This window comes from Gouania willdenowi, chromosome 14 (assembly GCF_900634775.1).
Source record: "Gouania willdenowi chromosome 14, fGouWil2.1, whole genome shotgun sequence".
NCBI classification, from domain to species: domain Eukaryota; kingdom Metazoa; phylum Chordata; class Actinopteri; order Blenniiformes; family Gobiesocidae; genus Gouania; species Gouania willdenowi.
Window position 1 is genome coordinate 18449926 of NC_041057.1, and position 23206 is coordinate 18473131.

At 38.5% G+C, this 23206-nt stretch overlaps 3 protein-coding genes across 3 annotated transcripts; 1 reads left to right on the forward strand and 2 right to left on the reverse strand.

Annotated features, from left to right (window-relative positions):
• Positions 1-3823: 3823 nt before the first annotated feature.
• On the reverse strand, positions 3824-8920 carry rraga (Ras-related GTP binding A). Its single transcript, XM_028466564.1, has 10 exons — positions 8794-8920; positions 8451-8548; positions 6690-6789; positions 6530-6596; positions 6228-6450; positions 5010-5105; positions 4802-4924; positions 4645-4736; positions 4445-4560; positions 3824-4361 (listed from the first exon to the last, which is right to left on the reverse strand). Exons 2-10 carry the CDS (start codon positions 8475-8477, stop codon positions 4258-4260), a joined length of 948 nt encoding a protein of 315 aa, XP_028322365.1. The 5' UTR covers positions 8478-8548; positions 8794-8920; the 3' UTR covers positions 3824-4257.
• Positions 8921-9914: 994 nt separating this feature from the next.
• Positions 9915-14887, reverse strand: chmp1b (charged multivesicular body protein 1B). Its single transcript, XM_028467435.1, has 8 exons — positions 14704-14887; positions 12623-12720; positions 12399-12545; positions 12232-12300; positions 12038-12145; positions 11906-11949; positions 11733-11805; positions 9915-10559 (listed from the first exon to the last, which is right to left on the reverse strand). Exons 1-8 carry the CDS (start codon positions 14717-14719, stop codon positions 10512-10514), a joined length of 603 nt encoding a protein of 200 aa, XP_028323236.1. The 5' UTR covers positions 14720-14887; the 3' UTR covers positions 9915-10511.
• Positions 14888-15989: 1102 nt separating this feature from the next.
• On the forward strand, positions 15990-23197 carry LOC114476234 (uncharacterized). The gene is made up of 2 exons (XM_028467618.1): positions 15990-16428; positions 18649-23197. Exon 2 carries the CDS (start codon positions 18658-18660, stop codon positions 20869-20871), a length of 2214 nt encoding a protein of 737 aa, XP_028323419.1. The 5' UTR covers positions 15990-16428; positions 18649-18657; the 3' UTR covers positions 20872-23197.
• The last annotated feature ends 9 nt before the right edge of the window (positions 23198-23206 follow it).

The window sequence follows — 23206 nt, forward strand, 5'->3', positions numbered from 1 at the left end:
TGACCTAGAACTCATTTATGAGAGAAAAGAACACCATGATAATCTCTTTCTATTTTTTTCTGAACAAAAATGTCTGTATGTAAATAAAAAATGTAAGGAAAAAGTTTGATTTCATGCCAAAACAAAGTGAGTTGTCTTTGGCTAAAGACCAGTGTTCTTCCAGATTTTGACAACACAATGTAGCTTATTGTGTTGCCTACTGCCAATACGCATATATACTGCTCATATAATTACTAGAGGTGGGACGATACATTCACGAGTCGATGCGATGCATGATATTGTTATCACAAGATTGATACGGTAGAATATTTTGAGGGGCAGAAAAAAAATTAACAATGGTTGCATTTCATTTTGAACTCTGAGCATTTCAAGTTTCAAACTAACAAGAAAATTTGCAATAAACAATGAAATAATAATAAATTTGGATTCTTTGGCAAAGATAATTACCTCATAATTCCCATAAATACTTTTTACACCAACTGGCTAAAACTGAGAACAGGTATTAATGGATGCTTTGAGGACAGTTTATAGTATATATAATTTATACATCAAAATCATGATAGTGGTGGAATTAATTTTTTTTTTTTAAAAAACAAAAAATAAAGTCATCATTGAATGCAGAAAGACTCAGCTCTCCTGAGGTGTTATATCATGTTTTGGCCCTGTACACTTTGTCTCTCACAGTTGCATCTCCGTAGAGAATAAATGCTCCAAGGGCTGTTGGTAGGAAGTGCAGAGTTGTCATATTCAAATGCTAATGATAAAAATTTAAAGTGAAGCATTATGCATCTTTTACACTTCTATTTAATACTACATTAATTGCCAAAAGCATTGGGATGTCTGCATTAAGTCTAAAATGATATCAGTCATACTACATATTTAAAGATACGTTATGTCATGGTCTGGAATCTGTGGGTGGGTGTTTAGATTTATTTTTCATGTTAATGGTCGATGGGGATCAGTTTTGTCTTTATTTGTATAAGTGGTGCAATCAGTAAGGTTTTAGTCTTAAATGCTGAAGGTTGTGATTTTCAATCTAGTTTTGGTTTTTAGACTATTTTAGGTTTTACTCTTTTTTGTATTAAGTTTGTAGCTATTGTGTCAGGTTTAAGGGCCCTGTCTGTCTGTGGGTCATGGATTGCTGTATTGTTTGGTATGTGTGTGGGCTGTGACTAGTGATTTGACTTCCTTTTGTTTTCACTCAGGTGCGCTTCCGTCCCTGATTGTCCTTCCTCACTATTATAGGGATTGTTTGGACGTTGCGTGGTTTTCGGTGCATAGTCTTCATGTCTCCTCAACTCAGTCAGTCTGATTTATGTTACTGTTGGATTTGTTTCATACTTTATTGGTTTCTTTTGTTAAAATATTTTTCCGTGACTAGATTCTCCAACATATCACCTACCGGAACCGTTTTACAAGCTTTTGGTAAAAACATATATTAAAATTTCTATTCAGAATACTGTATTGTCAGTCACTGAAGTTAAATGGACTTTGCTTTTCTCCACTGATCTCACGATAAGACGTAAAGAGACCATTAATCTGTGAGAAATAAATGACCAAAGTGTCTTGATATGCATAAAGTCGACCCTCTTAATCAAACTTTACATTTGTCATTTGGGAATCATATCTACAAATAGCAACCCCAATGTTCCAGGTGAGCACATCCGCCTCACAGCAAAACGGTCCTGGGGTGGACACTAGGGTTCTTTGTGTGTGAAGCTAGCATGTTACCCCCTACTGCGTGGGTTTTCTCCAGGTACCCAAGCTTCCTCCCACAATCCAAAAACATGACTGTTAGATATTGATTGGAGTCTCTAAATTGCCCTTAGGAGTGACTGTGAGTGATTGTTTGACTGTGTGTTGCCCTGTAATGGACTGGTGCCCTTGCTGTGGTGTACCCCCATCTAACACCCATGAAGGCACCAGAAGACACCAGTGACCCTGAAAGAAGGAGCAAACGTGTCAGAAAATGATGGATAGATGTTCCAACCGGTGAGCATTCACTAAGGACTCAGGATTGACTAAACAAGACTCATCAATCAAATCGACAGAGAAATGTGAAACAGTCCAAAGATCTGTTTGTACTGCAGCGTTCCGTAGAATCGTGCTTTACACCACTGTATGAATGTTTAGACATAGATGCTGTTTGGATGGAGCTCCATTGGGATCTTGAGAGATGCCTTTTCTCTCACAATTGATTGGTTTGATACGCCGTTGGCTGTGGAAGTCAATAGAAAACCGTAATGAATTCGATTGCATCACAAGCTTCCAAGTTAAAGGCCTTTGCCTTTGTCTGCCGTGAGGCCTAATCACTATCAAAACAAACTTTCTCTGTTTGCTGAGTAACTCCCACCTTTCTTTGTAGCCTCTAAGGAGGCTGACTGGGGATTTTCCAGTTTTTCTGGCTTTGTATTTCAGGATACAATTCAGCCACATGAGCAGAGTTGATAAGCACAGCTTGAACAAAGCTCACAATGATAACAGCATAAATCCCTCACATGGCCTGAAGCAGAAGCTGGTTTTACATATATCCAATCACTGCCTTTACTCACAAGAACAAGCTCATGTTCATATAGGTTGGATAATTTATGTTTCATTTCCCATCCTTTGTTACCCTACTCAAATTACTTAAACATACATGATCTAATCATTTCTGCTTGTAAGAAAGTTAATTACATTATTCAGACCATGTATAACATTAATTGTTGTAAATACAGTAGTAAAGAGTTGTGACTAAGTGTCCATGAGCAAGCTTATAAACCCATGACACGACAAAGATGTGAATGAGTGAGCATATCTTGTAAATCCTGTAATCAAGTAGTGCAGTGGATATTATCCGGCAGTATGTCCACCAAATCACACAAGGGCTTTAATCTGGTCTAAAGAAACTTGGACAAGGAAGTGCAATTTGAATGTTCACAGGAGATGATATGGCCCTTGGGAAAATGTAGTTGACTGACAAACTCAGATGTAAAGTATCTGAAAGTGATGACATTAATATACGTGTAAAACCTTTACTTTTTGGGAGCAATCAAAACTGAAAACATCTCTGTATACAAAAAATAGGCACACGTATAAACAATATTGCAGTGTTTTTGAGAAACAATCTCCTTGAACTTCATGTAACTAACTGCGGAGGATTCATGGCACCTTGAGTAACTAACTTTGATCATTAAAATTTGAATACGCAAGAAATAAACTATAGTTAAATAAATTCATTCTAACAAGATAAATCTCCATTGTATGTTTGAGATATGTCAAGTCCTTATTATCCATAAAAAGGACGGAAATTATGTCACATTTGGAAAAAACCCTCTTTATGTGAACATTTGACAGCACCATAAACTAACTATAAATGGTAAAAAAAAAAAGCACCATGACAAGTTAAAATAAAACTTCTTTATGCCGTTTTTGATTAAATTAAAATAATTATTCAAACTACTTTTTTTAAAAAAATTGTAATTTAACATTTTAAGCAAATAATAAAGTTATTGTCCCTGATACAAATATGAAACCTATAGTCGGCTAACAGTGAATGGATTTCAGGGGATGTGTGTGATACTAAAGGAAAAACTGTCACCTAACTCTTCTGTACTGGCAGCTGTTAGTCTCATCAAAGTCACGGGAATAAACCGATTGTGCTGAACTAGTAACTTGTAACATCATCTGCTCAAATCCCGCAGTCAACTCAGCCAACAGGTGCACGCACCACAGGTCATGTGACCCCGACAACTGGTGCAGTAATGTTGAGTGAGTGTTGTGTGTGTTGGGTTTCAATGGGCCGAGTGTATAATTCCATAAAAACAATTTCACAAGACAAGTGAAAAAGGAAAAACATACGTCATTTATTTCTGAATATAACTATTTTTTGTAACAACCTATAAACGACCTCTAAAAATCAAACAGTATGACCCCTACCATTTGAATAAAGCAATCCCAATTACAGTACTGGGATTCACTGCACACAGTCAATGAAATGTGTTTGACAAAAGAGTGACAGCAGAGTGTAGCCAGCCCTCCATGTAGTCAACACATCCATTCCTTTTCCATTAAGATGTCAACTTGAAGCTAAACACTCCACACTTCATGGTGCTCATGATCACTGTAGAAATCAGACCTAAAGAGAATGTGATTTAACAACTGTGATTGAATTAATGAGACAAATAAAAACATTTCGTGGCTGGGAGAGACGGTGACATGCTGTGCACGTCCGAGAACTGATTGGCTGAGAGTATCCCCGTGGATCGCATGCTAGTGCTAACGCATCCGCATGTGCAGGCTGTGTTTGGGTCCATCCACCCGCTCCAACTTCTCAAAGTGCTTCCTAGCATTGCGGATGTTGATGAGAGTGGCTGCAGATGCTGTCAAAAAGGTATAGATTAACGCAATTACTTTGACAATTGATTTTCTTTTCTCTTGTTCTACCATTGAATCCAGTACTTACGGATTGATGGGTCTGACATGATGACCATAACATATGTGTTGGAGGTGAAGACGTCAATGAAAGCTGCAAAGTTGGAGTTCCTCACCTCCATGCTTTGGAAGGAAGCTGCCAGTTTACTAGAATATAAATAGACCGTTTCTAGTTTTAAACATTTATAGTGCACATGTGGAGAAAATGTCTTTTGTGCTGAGTTAACTCACCTACAACTAAGTTTGAACTGTTTAATGATGTTACTGATCTTCTCAAACCTGTGAGCGTCACGCTGCTCTTTGCACTGATAGTGGGAAATCACCTAGATTTGCAAATGAAAGTGGTTATTATATCTGACTATTCTCAGACACTGTTTGTGGTACGTACCAGGAAGGTGGCTCTTTCAAACAGAAGAACTTCATCTGCCTCGATGATCTGAGCAAAATTTCTCAGGTTGGTCTCCAGCTGCTGGACATTTGGGATGAGCTGGTACACAATGCTGGACCAAGCCTGTCAGAGCAATTACTCATGTAAGCATCAGCTTCATCACATATTAACATATTAAACGCTACATGAAACCCTTTGCGTTCTTAACCTTATAGAGCGTTTCATCCCAGATTGATGTCCTGAAGCACGTGCACGACAAAGGCCGAGACAGTCTCTTCAGATCTTCTTCACGCTCCTTAAAGATCTGTAACAGAATTCACAGTTGGTGTACTGCAGTGAAACAAGATCCAGGTTTGGTTCTAGACATGTCTAAACATACACACAATCATATGAATAATATGCTGAAAGGAAGGATTCCTATTTTGTCATTATTGTTTAACCTGCTTGTTTCTAACTTTTGTTTATCGTTTTAATCATGTCTATCGAGTGACTGCAGCAAAGATAGTAAAGCAGTACAAATAGAGTATTAGTGCGTCGTGAAGCAACTTAGTCACCGTCTGTGTATATGTGTGAATACAAGACAACAGCTGATCTTGTAAATCATCTTAAAACTAGTCAAAAATATAAATACCAACTCCATTTCATTTATAGTGTGCTAATTTATCAGAAACAAAAACAATTGTGATGCCGTTTTTTTATTTTTTACTAAGTCGTGCTTATATTAAAGATGGGGGATAATATCGGCCCACCAATACTATCGGCCAATATTAGAGGCACAAAATGTAATATATTATAATATTGAAAAACTAATGAGCTGTTTCGGAACCATAAATAACAAATATGTCCCTATTTCATTAATAAAGTTATTAAGTATTCTTATTTTGAACAGTTTAGTTTTATTTGTGGAAAACATCTAGTGAGGCACCAGACTAAAAGCAGGCTTAAGCCGTTATTTCCAAGGACGACGATCATTTGTGACCTAAAATAAGGGAAGTCTAAGGGTTAATGTCAGAAATGTAGTAAAATTAGCAAAACCAGCACTTTGAAAAGCTACTGCTGAACTTCACCAGTTAACATATATCTATGTCACATTTATTTACACACATTAGTATTTTAAACAGTCGTTTCATTGTATTCTAATATAAAAATGTTTGTCTACAGACCAACCAGTGTTGATATGATGCGTAGAATTTAAATTGACTATTTATTTATTTATAAATATAAGTTTAAAATGCATCAAAACTGTTGGTATTTCAGTATCAAAAACAATGAATTGTGATAATGAATGACTCTTATTTAAAAGTATTTATGTAAAACATTGTCTTACTCTTAAAGATAACACAATAGCCATATAAGGATTCTGGTCAATTAGGTATACCTTCATCCCCTTTACAAATAGGTAGCAGACCTTAAATGTAAACCTCACCAGATCTCTCTGGTCTTCCTGCACGAGGTCCATTTTGTGTACGAGACAAAAGACTTTGGCATCAGGGGAATTCTGCAGGATGGCTTCCAAACATGACTGGTAGTAATGCATGTCTTTCTCCAGCTCTCGACTCTCCACGTCAAATACGTAAATAAGAACTTCCACATTCCTAAAAATGTTGTCCCTTTGACTGGTGAAGTAGTTCTCCATGAAGGTGTCCTGCCTGTTGTGTGGCAAAGCACAGACTTCTTGTTAAAGAAACATTCACACACTGTTTAAAAAGAGGAGCTGCTGATATTTACCCTCCACAGTCCCACAGGTTGAGAACCAAATTACCAAGAAACCGAACATGAGAGTGCTCGACGTCAACTGTGGTCAAGGACACAAAAGTAATGTTACAACAAGAATAGATATTCCTTAGCAAAGACAAATCATGACGGGTTTATTTTGAAAAGCTCTCACTTGTGGCTCCAAGGCGACGCGTGTCTCGAGCTATGTAATTAGCAAAGATGATTGATCTCATGCTGGTCTTTCCAGACCCACTTTTGCCCATCAATAACACCTGAGAGCACAAAGGCAGGGAAAGGTCAGTCTAACTTATCTTTTACTTCATTCATATTCTCCTTATAATAAGCAACCTTTGACACACAACACGTGTTCATTAAGTATTATATAACATTTTCACCATTGAGACTACTGGTGTGTTTTTTTCCATAAGAGACGACAAACCATTATGACCATGAAAGGAACACATTTGCAATGCAAGTGCAATGCTAGGAAGAGATAAAAAAAAAATAGCAATTCGTAATTATCCGGATCAATGATCATGGTATCTTGATCATTCACACAATTTAAAGGGGCCTTATGTAGAATGTGCAAACAATTTCTGCCACCACCAGGAGGCAATAACCCTTTGAGGAGTCTAGTCTGCCCGAAATTAAGAAGAAGAATCCTCCACTCTCTAGCTCTCAAGGCGTCAACGGGACGAAGATGACGTCTTCAAGTATTTCACCTCCAAGTAAACCAGTAAGTAATGCTGCTCCCAGCAGAGGCAGAGAAAAATGAGTTAATGCTCTAGATAGTCCAGTTCAGGCACAGATCTGCTGTAAATAGGCTCATACCCACCCAACCAGTGGAAAAAAGGTATTACAGGTTGGCTGGGCCGGCAACATTTAATGTATATATAACTGTGTAATCTTAAAAAAAAGAAATGACAGCTAAGGACATGTTTTCTTAACACTCGAACTTTGATTTTAGGTATTTCAGACATATTTAAAAGTTGAAAACTCACAATAATTCTACATATGGCCCCTTTAGAGGATTGTAAGAAATGTCAATTTGCATTAAAAACGATATAATAGGTCCAAACGTATGGGCATCCACATGTTTTTCAATGATGACATGTGCAATCCGGAACCGAATCCAACTCAGTGGGATAACTGAGGAACCCAACATGACTCAGTTTGGAAATTACCGTTATTTAGAAAATTTGACTGAGATACACGTTTTTGAAATTTCTCAGATGATGAGCGATAGGGATGTTTCGATTTTTTTCAATCTGACCCTCAAAAATGTAATGAAGTTTTTCATTGGCGCATGGTCTATCTTTGGTCAGAATTTTGTCACAATCTACTTGTGTACTTTTGCTGGAATCCTGCTAACAGAAAAACAAACAACAAACAAATAAATAAATAAAATAAATATATTATTGAAACTGTTTCCTCCTTGGTGGGGATAATAATTATCAAAGCACCTGAAAAGGCTGAAAACTATCATTGGTACATATACATCCTGGTGCGTAGTACTTTAGTTTTTTAAATACATTGAAAATGTTTAGAAAGGCAAACCCCATGTCTGTGTTTAGGGTTCAGTTTGATGAAGTGGCTAAATGGAATGTGAGTAATGTCGAGTTACAGGCAGTAGGGCTACAGCTTTAACAGCTCAGCTAAAGGTAAGGACCATGAAATCAATGCCTGGCCTGTCAAATGCCTTCTAGGAAGTGGAAAGCCTTCCCAGAAAAGCTGGTTTAGCTTTTAGCTGCAGAGCGGAAACCAACTTCATATAATAGGAACTTTTAATGGAGAGAAATAAAATGTAAACGCAGCAGTCCCTCTATTTTGAATTTCGCAATCGCCTGGACATTACATAATTTATGTAATAGTTACATAATGTTAGAATGTTGTTTAAAGCTAAATATTCAGGTTTAAATGAGTCCCTTAGTACCTTTTTCTTCATGGCTGAGCTTGACATCCCCCTCAGCAAACACGATGGTGTTTCCTGCTTCAGGTGAGTGTGTTTTCAGCACACCTCCTCTTCCTCTGCTGTAATACAAACACAAGTTAAACTCCGGCTAAATGTCCCAACGCAGAGTTATAAACACATCAAAATTGGATGTGTTAAACACAACCCTAAATGAATCTACAATCCTCTCTACACCATGGGGGTACTTAAGCTAATGCTAGCGCTGCTAGCTCGACGACGATGTCTAAACAAACAGCGGCGTAGCTTTCTTTAAGTCGGTCCGTGTTTCCTCTAATCACTCTGACAGACTCTAACAATTACTTACGTTGAATTAAAGCTCCGTTTCTAGTTCCTAACAGTTTGGAAAACACAGCTGGATGCGTTGCTTTGAGCAGCAGGGGGAGAAGTCACTCAGGAGGATCAGCTGCTTCCTGTTTACGCCAAGAGTCACATGACGATTAAAACTCCTCAGCCCTGAGTTTGCTCTGACAGGCAGGAGGACGCTCATTTAATGCTGGATGCGGGCAATGCTGTTACATTTATGAACAAAATCTAATTATTATAATCACTATACGGCTTGTAAAGCGAAAACGACAAAAATGTGTTCATTTAAAGAGCATTTTTGGTATCCTGGCTGACTTTCTCCTCCTTCCAAGCTCAAGAAAACAACAAATGATTGATGATGAGTGGTTTATTTGAACACTTTTACATCCTCTATTTTTTTTTAAAAAAAAACATGCAATTGCGTATTTCAAGATGACATTAAAAAAAAAAAAAAAAAAAAAAAAAAAAAAGATTAATAATGTCATTATCACCTGCCTCATATATGGAGCCCAAACATTGAAACATATGGCTACACAAGTACCAATCAATGGAGGGAAAGCAACATAGCAATTTTCATGAGCCAATAAAAAGGAAGGACATGTTTGCATATTTGGCTTTGTTCATTTTTATTTTTTTTGTAAAAGTTCTCATATGTGGATGTTATTGATTCAGTCAATGTAGCTTTCCCCATCAGAAGTTAGTTACAGGCAGAAAAAGAACACATATTTAATCATATAATTGTATAAAGACTATACAGAGTTATGGTGTATCTAATAGAAACTAATTAAAGAGTGCGTTATTTGTCTTTGGATTGCTTGTAGTTACAATCTGAAGCCTACAGAGGGCAGGAAAATACATTTTATTCAAATAACATTAAATAAAACTACACAAATGTTTCTGATAAGTTTTAGTTCTCATAGTTTTCAGATTTATCAAATTTTAGAGTACAAAAAAAATGTGCATCTTTCAGTTTATTTTCATGTCTGCAGTTGTTTATATTGGCAACTTCATAATCCTGATAAACAATATTGCCTGCTGTGAATATCATGACTGATTATTCCATACAACAAATATAAAATCCCTGCATAATTCTGTTTTTAAAACATCCAAAGACTCACAATGTCTAGAGATAAATAGCTTTATTTGAAACGTGTACAGTTTGTCTCCAATGGTGTGTTAATAGGAGGCAGGAAAACAGATTCACTTCTTATAAAACTTTATTGTTTAGTTTGCATTTCAATCTCCAAGCTGTAACATCTTCCCAGAGAATGAGTGAAAGTGCTAAAGATGGACAGAAATACAAAAATCACACAATTCAGCCAAACCCCTCATCTATACTGATTCTAGATAAAATAAAATAGATCAAAGAAGTTTCATTTCACCAATAAGAAGGAGAAGATCTTTAACGCTTGGATGCATAAATGTTGTCGTCAATCACTCGGACATAAAACAAAAAAGTGAACCCAGTCATTCTGAATCCTTACAAAGCTTCATAACTGCCAGCCTCTGGCCACATATTTACTGTGGGAACCAATTCAATGTTAGATTAAATTATATTTCCTTTATTGTAAGGAATATTAGCTGTAATATTACTATTACACAGGGAAACAAAAGCTCGGAGGTGGGAGATGACAGTGACACACACGGGTTCTGATGGAGAGAAGACAAAAATCCAAATAAAAGATGTTTGATAGTAAAATATTCAGAGCTCTGCTACGGTCACTCCACTTGATCTCGGAGCTTAGCCAACCGCTGAGACAGTTCGTCCTGTGGGTGAGAAACAAACACAGAGATAGTGGCATCAGTGAGGATGAGATGATCAATCAGAGCTATTGAAAGAAAGCTGCAGAGAAAGACTTCTAAAAATTGTCTTCCATGAGCTAAGTTTAAAAAAAACAATAATTATTTACCCGACTGTAATGTTTAAATACCAGATATTAACAATAATGCTATGAAGTAACATTTTACAATGTCTAAGCCAGTGGTTCCCAACCATTTTTGGGTCGTGACCCCATTTTGATTTCACAAATTTCTGGCGACCCCAGAGACTTTTTTTTTGTCAGTTAATTTTTTTTCAAATTTTGTTTTTTAATACTTTTTTTTTTTCAATTACTCTTTGATGTTTGTAATATAGTGTAGCACAAATAGCGCCATAGTGACAAAATGCTCGAGCTCAAATCTTATTTTTCTTTAACTAGATTTATATTTGAAAAAGCTAAAGTAATGAATACAGTTGCTTGAGATTGTGTGTGGTGTTTTCATTTGAAAAAGAAAGATAATGATAAAAAAATTACAAAAATATGATTTTCATTTTTATTATTATTTAATTAACTATTTAATTTTTATACTGTATTTCCTTTAACTAGGTTTATATTTGAGGAAGTGACAGTATAGAATACAGTTAATTGAGATTGTGTGGTGTTTTAATTTGAAAAAGAATAATAATCTAAAAAATTACAAAAAAAAAATGAAATTGTATTATTATTTAATGAATTATCTAAATAATAAATGTTATATTGTATTTTCCTTAACTAGGTTTATATTTGAGGAAGTGAAAGAATAGAATACAGTTGCACAAGAATGTGTGTGTGATGTTTTAATTTGAAAAAAAATAATATTGATAAAAATGACCAAATATAATTTGAATTTGTATTATTATTTAATTAACTACTTAATTATTTTATGTTTATACTGTATTTTCTTTAACTAGGTTTATATTTGAGGAAGTGACAGTATATAATACAGTTAATTGAGATTGTGTGGTGTTTTAATTTGAAAAAGAATAATAATCTAAAAAACTACAAAAATATAATTACAATTGTATTATTATTTAATCAATTATTTAAATAATACATTTTATATAGTATTTTATCTCTACATGACATATTTAAATCTATTAAACTATTAAAAGCCTGAAACTATGGAAATAAATGTGTGCACCTGTTCTGCAGAGGCCACGCTGGTACCAACAGACCCCGTCTGGCCCTGTGGGAGCTCCATGTTCAGGTCCAGCCTTAGGAAAAGAGCACAGAAAGTTTAAACATTTACCTGCAGTACAACAATAACAAATATCAATGAGCAAAAAGTGGTTAGAAAAAAATCAAAAGGTCTACCCAGCTTCATCAGCCATTTCATGCATCAGTGACTCCACTTGGTTCTGGAACACATATCACACACTAGGTTTACACTTTGCATCTGTTAAAAGTGGTTTCCATCAACAGCAGGTAGCGTGGGAGAAAAATAACCTGAGGTGTAGTGAGAGTAGTTGTGTTGCTCATGGAGTCCTCCATCTGAGCCGTTTGGACATCCAGAGTTTCAAACTGGTGCTCAAATTTATCCATAAGAGCCGACACCTGGAGAAAATAAATTACAACAGATGATGCTTTACTCGTTTATTTATTGTTAAAACTGATTATTTTCACATTTTTGGTGACTCTACCTTCTCCAGGTTCATACTCTTCAGAGTTGCATCCATGCCTTTCACCACTCCAGCCATTGACTTGGTAACCTAAAAAAAACAAAAACAAGGAAGCGATGAAATGAGCATCGTGTGTGTGTGCGTGTGTGTGTGCACCTTTGGCCTCTTTACTGTGTAGTGGTCTGTACCTGGTTCATTGTGACAGCAGTCTGGACCCTCGCTGCCACTGCATCTACACGGGCACTCATCCTCAGGAAGTTCACAGACTGGTTCTTCTGTCTGATGGCGTTCTCTGCGTGGATTCTCGCCACTTCCATGTTGCCTTTCTGGATGGCCTGGAATAGCGACACGGAGTCATATGGGAGATGTTCCAACTCTTCACTGACTTCCAACACTCACTTTATGTGCCTACCTTCTTCACTTTAAGCTTTTCTACTTTCTCCTCTTTATCACATTTCTTGGAATTTCTCTGTAGTTCTTTGGCAGCAAACTTCAAATTGAAGAGATGTTCTAAAATATGACGTTAAGGACCAGATTTACAGTATATACACAAGTTACCAGAGCCACTTTTCTCACTTTAAAAACTCTGGTATCCACTGTAAATGTAACTTGGGCCACAAAAGGGAAAAAACAAATGGTGGGTAAACAAAACATATCACATCTCCTTCAAATTATAAGGCATTTAGTTTATGTTCTTTGGTTTAGGTTCTTTGTTTTCATGTTACTCCTAAACTCATGTATGTTATTTCATTAGAGTGGAGTAAAAGCAGATATGGAACACATGTATTTTCAAATACTTTTTAGGATGAGTAACAGTACATAGAGTTGATAGATTATGACTTTAAACTAGAACTAGAAAAAATAATTGTAATATTTTAGTGCTGCCGTTGTCGTTTTCAAAGTAGCAACTTATTTCTATTCACTGAGGCCTTGATTTAGGAGCAGCACACAATACTTGTTATGTAACTGATCATTTAGGAGCAGAACTCATACTATGATCATAAATAGTCTGATTTCTGGTGGTGACATTACAAAAAACATCACAATCAATAAGTAACGATTCTTTTTCCTTATTTACTTTTGATTTGTTTTCGTCATATTCAGATTGTAACCCAATATTTAACACTCAATACGCATATATGATTACAAAAGGCTGTGGCTATTCATATAGAAATGTATCAATAGACTGCCAGTCTATTCATAAGCAGCGCCCCTCATTGGCCAGTTTAGGTCACGTGATAAGTGCACCATGTGACTTAAAACTCCGTCAGTTTTATTTTAGCTCAAATTTATTTTTAGCAACCCCGCTAACCCTTTTATTTTGCAAAGTGTCTATTATGGAAAGCGTAATGTGGCTGTGTTTTCACCGTGACAGGATGGCCAAGTGGTCTAAGGCGCCTGACTCAAGGATCCTCTCTTCTGTTGCCATGGGTTCGAATTCCACTTTTGTCATATATATTTTTTCATTTTAACATATTTAACATGGCAAATTCCACCTTTAAACATACATATACACAAAAAAAAAAAAAAAAAAACATTTTAGGATATTTCCTGGGTTAGAGTTCGCGATAGGGTTAAAATACATAAACGAAAAAATAAACATTTTAGGGTATTTCCTGGGTTAGGGCTAAAATAAAAGGTTTAGCAGGGTAGCTAAAAATAAATATGAGCTAAAATAAAACTGACGGCACTTTAAGTCACGTGGTGCACCTATCACGTCACTTATACTGACTAATGTGGGCGTGCCGTATAAATAGCCTGTAAGTGTATTAATGGTTTTCCGTATCAATAGCCACGGCCTTTATTTTAGCCGTAACTGTATAACAGGAAAATACCCTAAAATGTTGGCTTTTTTCGTACAGCATATGTATTTTTAAAGATGAAATTAATACGGAAACGTAGTAATAGGCACTTCTATTACAAAAAACAGTTACATTTAGCTGTTATATCTTTTAAAATAGTAATTGAATAGTATATTTATCTTTGTGTTCGGTATTCTACATAACTTTTATAAATGTTTAGCATTCAGAGTCAGTACAAACATAACTTTTTACTCCTACATGAGGCACAAAAAGCTGAACCCTTCAGCCCCACCTCAGCTAATATACACATTTACTAAAGGATCGTGGTATTCTCTGACTCAGCTCAACACATTAGTGTAGTTTAGTTACTAGCTTCCCAACAATACAGTGTGTATAAATGCTGTGTCAGTGTGTGCCCAAACTGGTTCAGGTGTAAATCACTTCGTGCCTGGATTTGATTCCCAGCTCATGTTTACAAGGCCTTTCAGTCTAAACTGTGCCGTTAAACCCAAACTAAACACACCGGGAAATGTTAATAACGTCCTACAAAGCTCAACTAGAGCCTTTGTTTACCATTTGACTCATTGTGTGATATTTTAAGACGCCTGACCCTGTTGAAGTGTCATGTTGTTGTGCTAGCTCAGCTAGCCGCGCTGCTGTCGTTAGCTCTCATGTAGTTTATAAAGGATACTATCCATGGCTGGCATCCTGGGGCAGCTCTCCGGGAGTCCAACAGGTACAGGAACAGGTTACTTCACTCGATTCCAAACACAGGCAGAGAAGTGAGTTCAATCCCGTCAGGAAAACTAGAGACCGTCTGGGTTTCGATCACCGTCTTCTTCCGCACTTCCTGAACACATCGGTGTTGCCAGATATAGATGCAGTAATCCCGCTCAGCAAACTGCTAACAACAGCCAAAGTCCCGTTCAAGTTCAAACTAGTCAGTTTTTCACATAATAAATAATAATAAAAACTGGAAAAATAAAATCAGGTACTTTTTCCTGCTCCTTATATATGATACTATATCCCTACAATGCACAGAACCTTCTGAACTTAGGGAAGAATTTCAATTATCAAGTCTGCCAATTTACAATTGTCACCATTTTACACACAATTACAATGGTAAATGGACTTGATTTTATACAGCGCTTTATCACCACACTGAAGCAGTCTCAAAGCGCTTTACATATCAGCTCATTCACCCAATCACTCTCACATTCACACACCAGTGGGACAGGACTGCCATGCAAGGTGCTAGTCGACCACTGGGAGCAACTTAGGGTTCAGTGTCTTGCCCAAGGACACTTCGACACATAGTCAGGTACTGGGATCGAACCCCCAACCTCTCGATCAGAAGATGACCCTCTACCACCTGAGCCACGGTCGCCCATCCACAACCCTACATCTAATCATCTGCATACAACTTATCGATTTTGTGGAATCGGTTAAATTAAAAGAGAGACTGGTACTTATCCTGAGTTACCATTACTATTTGTCAATATTGAGCTGATCTGCAAAGCTGCAATTGAGACGATTTTAAGGAATAATTTGAGAACAATATCACTGCAGCAAATCCGACGTTACACACCCTTGAACTAAGCAGCAGCCATGTTGAAAGTCTCAGGTCAAGCTGAGCCTGATTCACAGAGTTATTTGAGGAATAGAGAGACACACACAAAGACAGACAGAGAGAGATTCCTTGCTTTAATAGATAGATAGAAGATAAGATAAGGGAACTTGTCTTAAATGTGTTTGTTATGTACATAAAATTAATAAATGATGACTGTCGCAATGTTTGTACATTCAATACAGAAGTTGACCCGCCCCTCATGTGAGTAATAGTGAATGAAAACATAAAGAAAAAAAAGAAAAAAAACTGATAAAACGCATCGCAATGATGGTTCGTGCGTGTAAACATGACGTGGACACAGTGACGAAGTGCGCGCGCACACATATACACACGCGCGCGCACACACTGGGCGGTGGGCGGTGAAAGAGCGGCTGATTGATGATTAGATGTAGGGTTGTGGATGGTGGCGGGGAGAGAGGATGACTCACTCAGGCTGATGTGATGTTACCCCGCAGAAACTGAGCAGTGCGGAGGCTCGGCAGCCCTCCCTCCCTCCCTCCCTACAGAACCCACCAAACTTTACCCAAACTGCAGAGAAACAGAGACGCCTGGACGCGTGGCCACCGACTCTCACCGTTCCTGTTGTTGGACGGAGGAGCGTCGTGATTTACCGTAAATTTCGTGACGCTCCGTTGCCATGGAAACAGGACTGCTGCGCTGAGAGCAAAGTGTCGGTAATAACTTCAGCATCCACCTCTGACAGAACCTGTTGGAAAAGCCCTCTTTGATCCCCTTCTCTTTGGCTCTCTGCTTTTTACTTTGGTCTGCACTCCAACCACGAGCCAGGTGAGTTTTCCATTTCCCGTGTCAACCAGTTTATTGATACTGTTTCTCTTTATCTTGTCAAACTAAATATATATTTATTACTAGATTGCATGGGGACATGGCAGCTGTGTTGGAAATCCATCATAAATTATACGTTCAGAGAGGATGAATCAACAACTGGAGTTTAATTCATTTAATTCCCTGCAATATGTTGCAGATCACAGCAGAGCATCCATAATCTCCACTTCCACCACATCACACCCCATATGCTTACTTTATGGTCTGGAAAACCCCACAGTCCACCCAGCAGGTTTACTGACTGAATATTTTATGACAGTCTTAGCCACAGTTGTGTTGCCTCATGTAAGTTTAAAAAAAAAAAAAAATATATATATATATATATATATATATCAGGGAGAAGAAGCAGGAGAGCCAGTGAGTGAGGCCCCACTCTGTGGCTGTATGACTCATATATAGTCGTATCTATAAAGAAGCCATGTGGCAGAGGAGCAGCCCTGCTGCAGGACCCAGCTGATGTAACCCCAGAGATTTAGAGTTTAGAGGAGCCATGACTCCCTTGGCTAATAAACTGAACTAAACTGAACTTTGGGGCCAATGACGATCACATCTCAACACACACACACACACACACACATACACACACACTGAGGATGTACAGCCTGCTGTCACACACTGCTCTCAACAGATGATCAAGCACACACACACACACACACCTCATGATCAGCTCGGGTTTGGCATCAGCCTTACTTGTTATAATTGAAAATATTTCACCCAGCACTTTGCTCTCAACTGAAATCACTATATTTATCACCTATTTTTGAATTGATTAGTTTCTAAATATGTATCCTAAAGTGTTTTCTGTGTGCCATGTGACTCTTTTCTGATTTATCACTGAAAAAATAAAGCAAGTCAAAGATGTAATTTCCTTAAACTTGTTGCATTTCAACATTCCTGCTTTAAACATGACATTTTCTTTCCAAACAAAAACAAAACTTCACCCCTGGCTTTTAAACTAGGAAGGATATTGTATTGTAGTCATATTTAAATGAGTGAATACACAGCAGAGCAGCAGAAGCTTAAATAATAGGATAATGTCCCTGAAGTATATTTACGCACTCACTGTATATTGTACTGATGCTGATGGTTCTCCCTTGTGTTTTGCGTAGCTTGGTGAATATGTGATATTTGCCTCTGCATTGAGTGAGTCACCGTACACTGACGGTGTCGTCCTTCTGTTTTGGGCACGACCCTTTTACATTAAACAAATGAAGATCACATTTGGAAAAGAAAACCATCTGATAAGTAACGCTTGCATTGTATGTCCTGCTTGGTGTGGCAAGCCTACATTCAACACGTGAGGGTTAAATCATTGCACACCCAGGTAAAAAATAAACATAAAAAAATGAACAGACGAGTCCAACTCGTATTAACAGACCTTAGAGCTAGGTTTGCTTTCCCTGTCAGGGAAGGAGTGACTGACAGGTTGTTGGTGGTGCGCATGTGGCCAAAGAAGAAGTCTGACTTGGCAACAGTGGAAAGTTTATCCAATGATGCCAACAAGTGTGGTGACGTATAAGAAATCCATGGAGATGGCCAGTCATACTGCTGGTAGAATGTATTTTATCGCTGTGAGGAGAAAAGTCTTGTTTAAACTCACAATGGATTGTGGGAGAGGTTTTATCACATGCAAAATAACCCTTTAATTAACCCTCAAAGACCAATTTAACCTGGCAAATATTGGCTCTGTTTCACAACAGACGTGTTGTACATTTTGTACATTTACCAACTTTCTGAACAAATGAATACAAGTATTTTGAGTTGTGAATAAACATAAATAAATGTTCAGAAGTTTGAATAAATCACATTGAGCTCTAAATATTCATTTGTATGATTTGCCTCCCAGGCCTCTATTGCCATGTAGTGGCTCAGTCCATACACCAGATGTCAATATATTGATTTTATTTGATGTTTTTCTAAATTTCCAGATATTCGCTGTAATGTAAAAAAAAGAAAAAGAAAAAGAAAAGCATGTTCAGATCTAATTAATCTAGAGGATTGGTTTGTATTTGTTTGATGACATGTGGCGCCTTGGGGGATTGGCAAACGTTATGAGGCACGTTTAAACATCTCAGTGCTTCCTTTTCTGTTTTTCTGTCTCAGCTTTTGCAAGCCATGGTAGAAAAGTAAACACCGGTGTAATTTAACCGTTTTGTTTCACAGATAAAGACAATGGAGCTCCAAGCTGACAAGAGGTTCCACAACTTAACCCTTGAACAAGTTCAGGCTCTCGACAAAGTCTTGACGGAGGTGATCCCCATCCAAGGACGGGGTAACTTCCCCACGCTACTGATACGAGCAAAAGACATCATCCGTGTGGTGAAGGATCGGCTGGTGGAAAGGGATATCCAGGTTAAAGATATTCGTCTGAATGGAGCCACTGCCAGCCACATTTTAGTGAGAGATAATGGTTTGGGCTACAGAGATTTGGACATAATCTTTGGTGTTGAGTTACCCAGGCAGGAGGATTTCCAGGTCATTAAGGAGGTGGTGCTCGGAAGCCTCCGAGACCTCCTACCCTGTGGCGTTAATAGGCGTAAGATCACCTGCCTCACTATGAAGGAGGCCTATGTGCAAAAAATGGTTAAAGTTTTCAATGAGCATGACAGATGGAGCCTTATTGCCCTTTCTAACAACAGAGCTAAAACTGTCGGCCTCAGGTTTGTCAGTTCCCTTCGAAGGCAATTCGAGTTCAGCGTGGACTCCTTCCAGATAATACTTGACCGCATGCTGGAGTCCTACTGGGAAACCGAAAGGAGGCAAGAAGGGAAGTTGGCTGCCAAGGCTGGAAATTTGTCTTCGACAGACAAAGAGAACAAAATCAAAGAGCAGGAGCATTCAACTCTCTCTGTTAAAGTCGAACAGAATACTAAAACAAATCCAGCTCATGCCACTAGTGCAGAGAGCCGAGGCCAAGTTGAAGCTTTTTCTGCACTTGAGGAAAAAGAGACGCTCATAGATAGACAGTATGAGGAGGCACAGCAGGTGAGCATTAAGGAAGACAACGGTGGTGATGAGAATAACACACAGGAAGACATAGTGTTTGAGCTCTGTGAGGAAAACCGTGACACTAATTATCCTTTAGCTGTGCCCCCCGAAACTTTACACATTAGTGTCAGTGATCCCTCAATGACACAAGCATGTGTAGAGTTGCAGAGTAGTGAAGAACTAGATGACTCCCCTGCACCTCAACCTTCACTGACAACACACACCGAACATTCACTCCCGCAGGAAGTATCCCAGTTGAAAGTGGCCTCAGTCGTCCGCAGGGATAAAAACACTCCGAGCTTCCAAGAGTCACACCTTGAGTTCACTTTTCCTCCTCCAGCTAAAAAAACCTGTAGCACATCACAGGACATAATGCCAGATTACTGCAAGTCCCCAAAGTTACAAAGAAAAATGTCCCGGAAGTTGATCAGTAAACCAGAGAAATGGTCTCTCCTGCCTGACTTGTCAGACCTCACAACACAGCTGTTTCCACCAATAGAAATCCCCAAACCTCTTCTGCCACAACCTTCTCAGCAGGATGATGCTCTTGTTAATGGCCAGAATTCACCCAGCATCAAGGCAGAAGACTTTGATCATGTAGGTACACCTACTACTCCCACATGCGTCACAGCTAGCGCAGCTCAAACAGAGGCAGGCTCAACTGAATCCGTGGAACAACCATTGAAGATGAAGTCTAAGAAACCCCCTGATCCTGAGATGCAAACCACCAGATGTGCAGTAGCCTCACATCTGCAGGTGGAACATGAAGGTCCAGAAGTCCAAAGCAGTTCAGACTTCTGGGTTGGGGCCGCAGGAGAGCCCATCATCACTGTTGAAGCCGAGTGCATGTATGGAGACTTTAACCAGGCAATGGACCACCTTCGAGAGCGCCTCATTGCTACCCACAACCCCGAAGAGATCCGAGGAGGAGGGTTACTGAAGTACAGCGACTTGCTGGTGAGAAACTTTCGGCCAGCCAGTGAGACCGAGATCAAGTCGTTGGAGCGTTACATGTGCTCTCGCTTCTTTATTGACTTTCCCGACGTGAACGAGCAGCAGCGGAAGATCGAGGCCTACCTGCAGTGTCATTTCATAGGCAATGAGGAGACCAGCAAGTATGACTATCTGATGACCCTGCGGCGAGTGATAGATGAGAGCACCGTGTGTCTGATGGGGCACGAGAGGAGACAGACGCTCAATATGATCACAGTTCTGGCTCTGAGGGTGCTGGGCGAGCAGAACGCTATTCCCAACACGACCAATGTCACCTGCTTCTACCAACCGGCTGCGTACATGGCAGAGCCCATGTACAACGGATACTTCATCACGCAGGCCCAGCCACCCCTCGTCTACCACCCCTACCCTTTGCACGTCCACATGCAGACTGGCCTGGTGTAGCTGTAGTGATGGGCCCTCAGGGCAGCATGCACAAAGTATTAGCAACCACAAGCATCCCTGAGCGCAACGTTGGATGCTTCGACACATTTGCCGCTCAACGTGCGAGAGATGATTAAAAAAGCACAGGGCTTTTGAAAGAAATGCGAGTGGAAACTTTTGAGATGGTCCGAGGTGGAGTTTGTTCATGGCTGCATGAGCGTCGTTTGACAAAGCTGTAGCTTGTTTAAGGGGAACGACTATGAGTACGAAGAAAAAAAACAACTTTTCTCTCTCTTTCAAACCTAAAATACAAAAGAGTTTTTAACCAGTAGAAATGTCAGGTTTTCTTTTCGTGAACCATTCTTTAGGATCTCTATTTAGCTAGTTCGTCAGTAATTTGTGCAGTAAAATTCAACATGTGGCTGTAGCTGTTTCCTGTACATTAAAGGGCAGCAGATTCAGTATTAATACACAGTCACCTTTAATATTTTTTTTTACTATAACATTCATTTGTCAGTTTAAATCGACGAAATGCAGAAAGCTGCAGGGATCAGGCATGAAACCTCCCATACATTAAACAGTCACAGGAAAACATCTTAAATGTGCCAAAACAATATAGTTACAAATAACACGTATTAACTTTACAAATCAAACTCATTTTAGAGCTCATATATTCTGAAGTGGGCCATATTTCTAATTAACTAAGGTGCAGGGATTCAGTAAAGGATTACCCAAACTTTTTAAAAAAGGTGTTACACTAAATCAGAAGTGTTAAACTCATTTTAGTTCAGGGGCTAAATACGGAGCAGTTTGACCTTAAGTGGGTCACAGATTATTTATTTTTTTATGGGAAAAAGAGCAAATTCAACATTAACGTGCCCTGGTTTGCACCTCCACGTATAAATGATATATAAATGATAAATAATTGAGTATATCAGTGCCTACAAGATCTTCATTTAAATTTCCCAGATTTTGCAATTTTGGGTAAATTACATGGAATAATTTAAAGGAAATTTTGCCAGATTTTTTGAAAAATGTAACTATATTGTCATGTGATATAAGAACTGGAAAACTGAGCTCTGCAAATATTGTGGATTTTAAAAGAATTTTTGCATTTAAAGGGGCTGAGATCTCTACAACTGGATTAGTTGGTCATTTACAAAATATTTCATGTTTTTTTCTATCATTCTTACTGTTTTGAGCGAGCCAAATTTGATGCTCTAAAGGGCCAAATTTGGCCCCCGGGCCTCGAGTTTGACACGTGCACTAAACGATCAGTGCTTTTCTTGTCGTTTTTACTTGGAACTGAATCTTTCCGCGGCCCGGATTGGGAACTCTCTCTCTCTGATGGGTCAGATTTGACCAGCGAACCTTGAGTTTGAGTTTGACCAACTAAAGTCTCTGCCTTCAGCCCTGATTATGCTTTCTTAACAGATATTTAAAATACCTTTCAAATCACCTGTAAATCTGCCATTATAGTGCCATAATATAGACATTGTTGTTATTTAAATACTTGCGTGAATAGTGTTCATAACTGCACAGATGGAAACAAACCACTGACTTTAAACGCTGCATAGGTTTCAAGGTGCACGAACACACACATACACAAGCACGTTCATAACCGACAGTATATGCACATCAACACAGACCAATCGCTCTTATTTTCTTGTCAGAGAGATCCCACTGAGGAAGTAGTTTTTGATTTTTGTCGGACATACAGTAGATGTAGATGTCTGCGTACCTTACCGTAGCTGTAGAACATCGACGTTACATGTATAATTCAGAATTAAATAACTAATTTTTTGATCAGAGGAGTGTAAAATTGATTAATCCATATACTTTAATAACCTAAAATCGGGGGATATGCCTTTGTTTAAGAAATTTGGAGTAAACTTCTGGAAATGCAGTGCACGGTCTGCTGATGAACATTTCTCAGTGTGTAATATCTACAGTAGTGACTTCTGTCTGGAAGAATGGTAACAGCTGATTTCATGTATTGAGGATGTCTGCAGATGTCTGTGCGTTTGATGATTTTAAAATGTATTCCAGCACTTGTTAGATAATGTTGTGCTGATCCCACATAGAGACTAAAGCACAATGTAAATGCACTTAGCTGTTGTCGTGTATTGGAGGGGTTTGTTGAAATGTTAATGGTTCTCTGACTAAATATTCCAGTCGTCTACAGTACTGTGTGCATTAGTGCCCGATGTAGCTCGGAAATGCCCAAATGTATCTCTGCTCTCTGGATTTCTTGTGTTTTTCTGATGAACTCTTCTCCCTGTAGAGAAAACTCTCGCTGTTGAATCTAGTTGCCGGGACTGTTGTGTTATTGTGATAATAAATATAGCACCACATA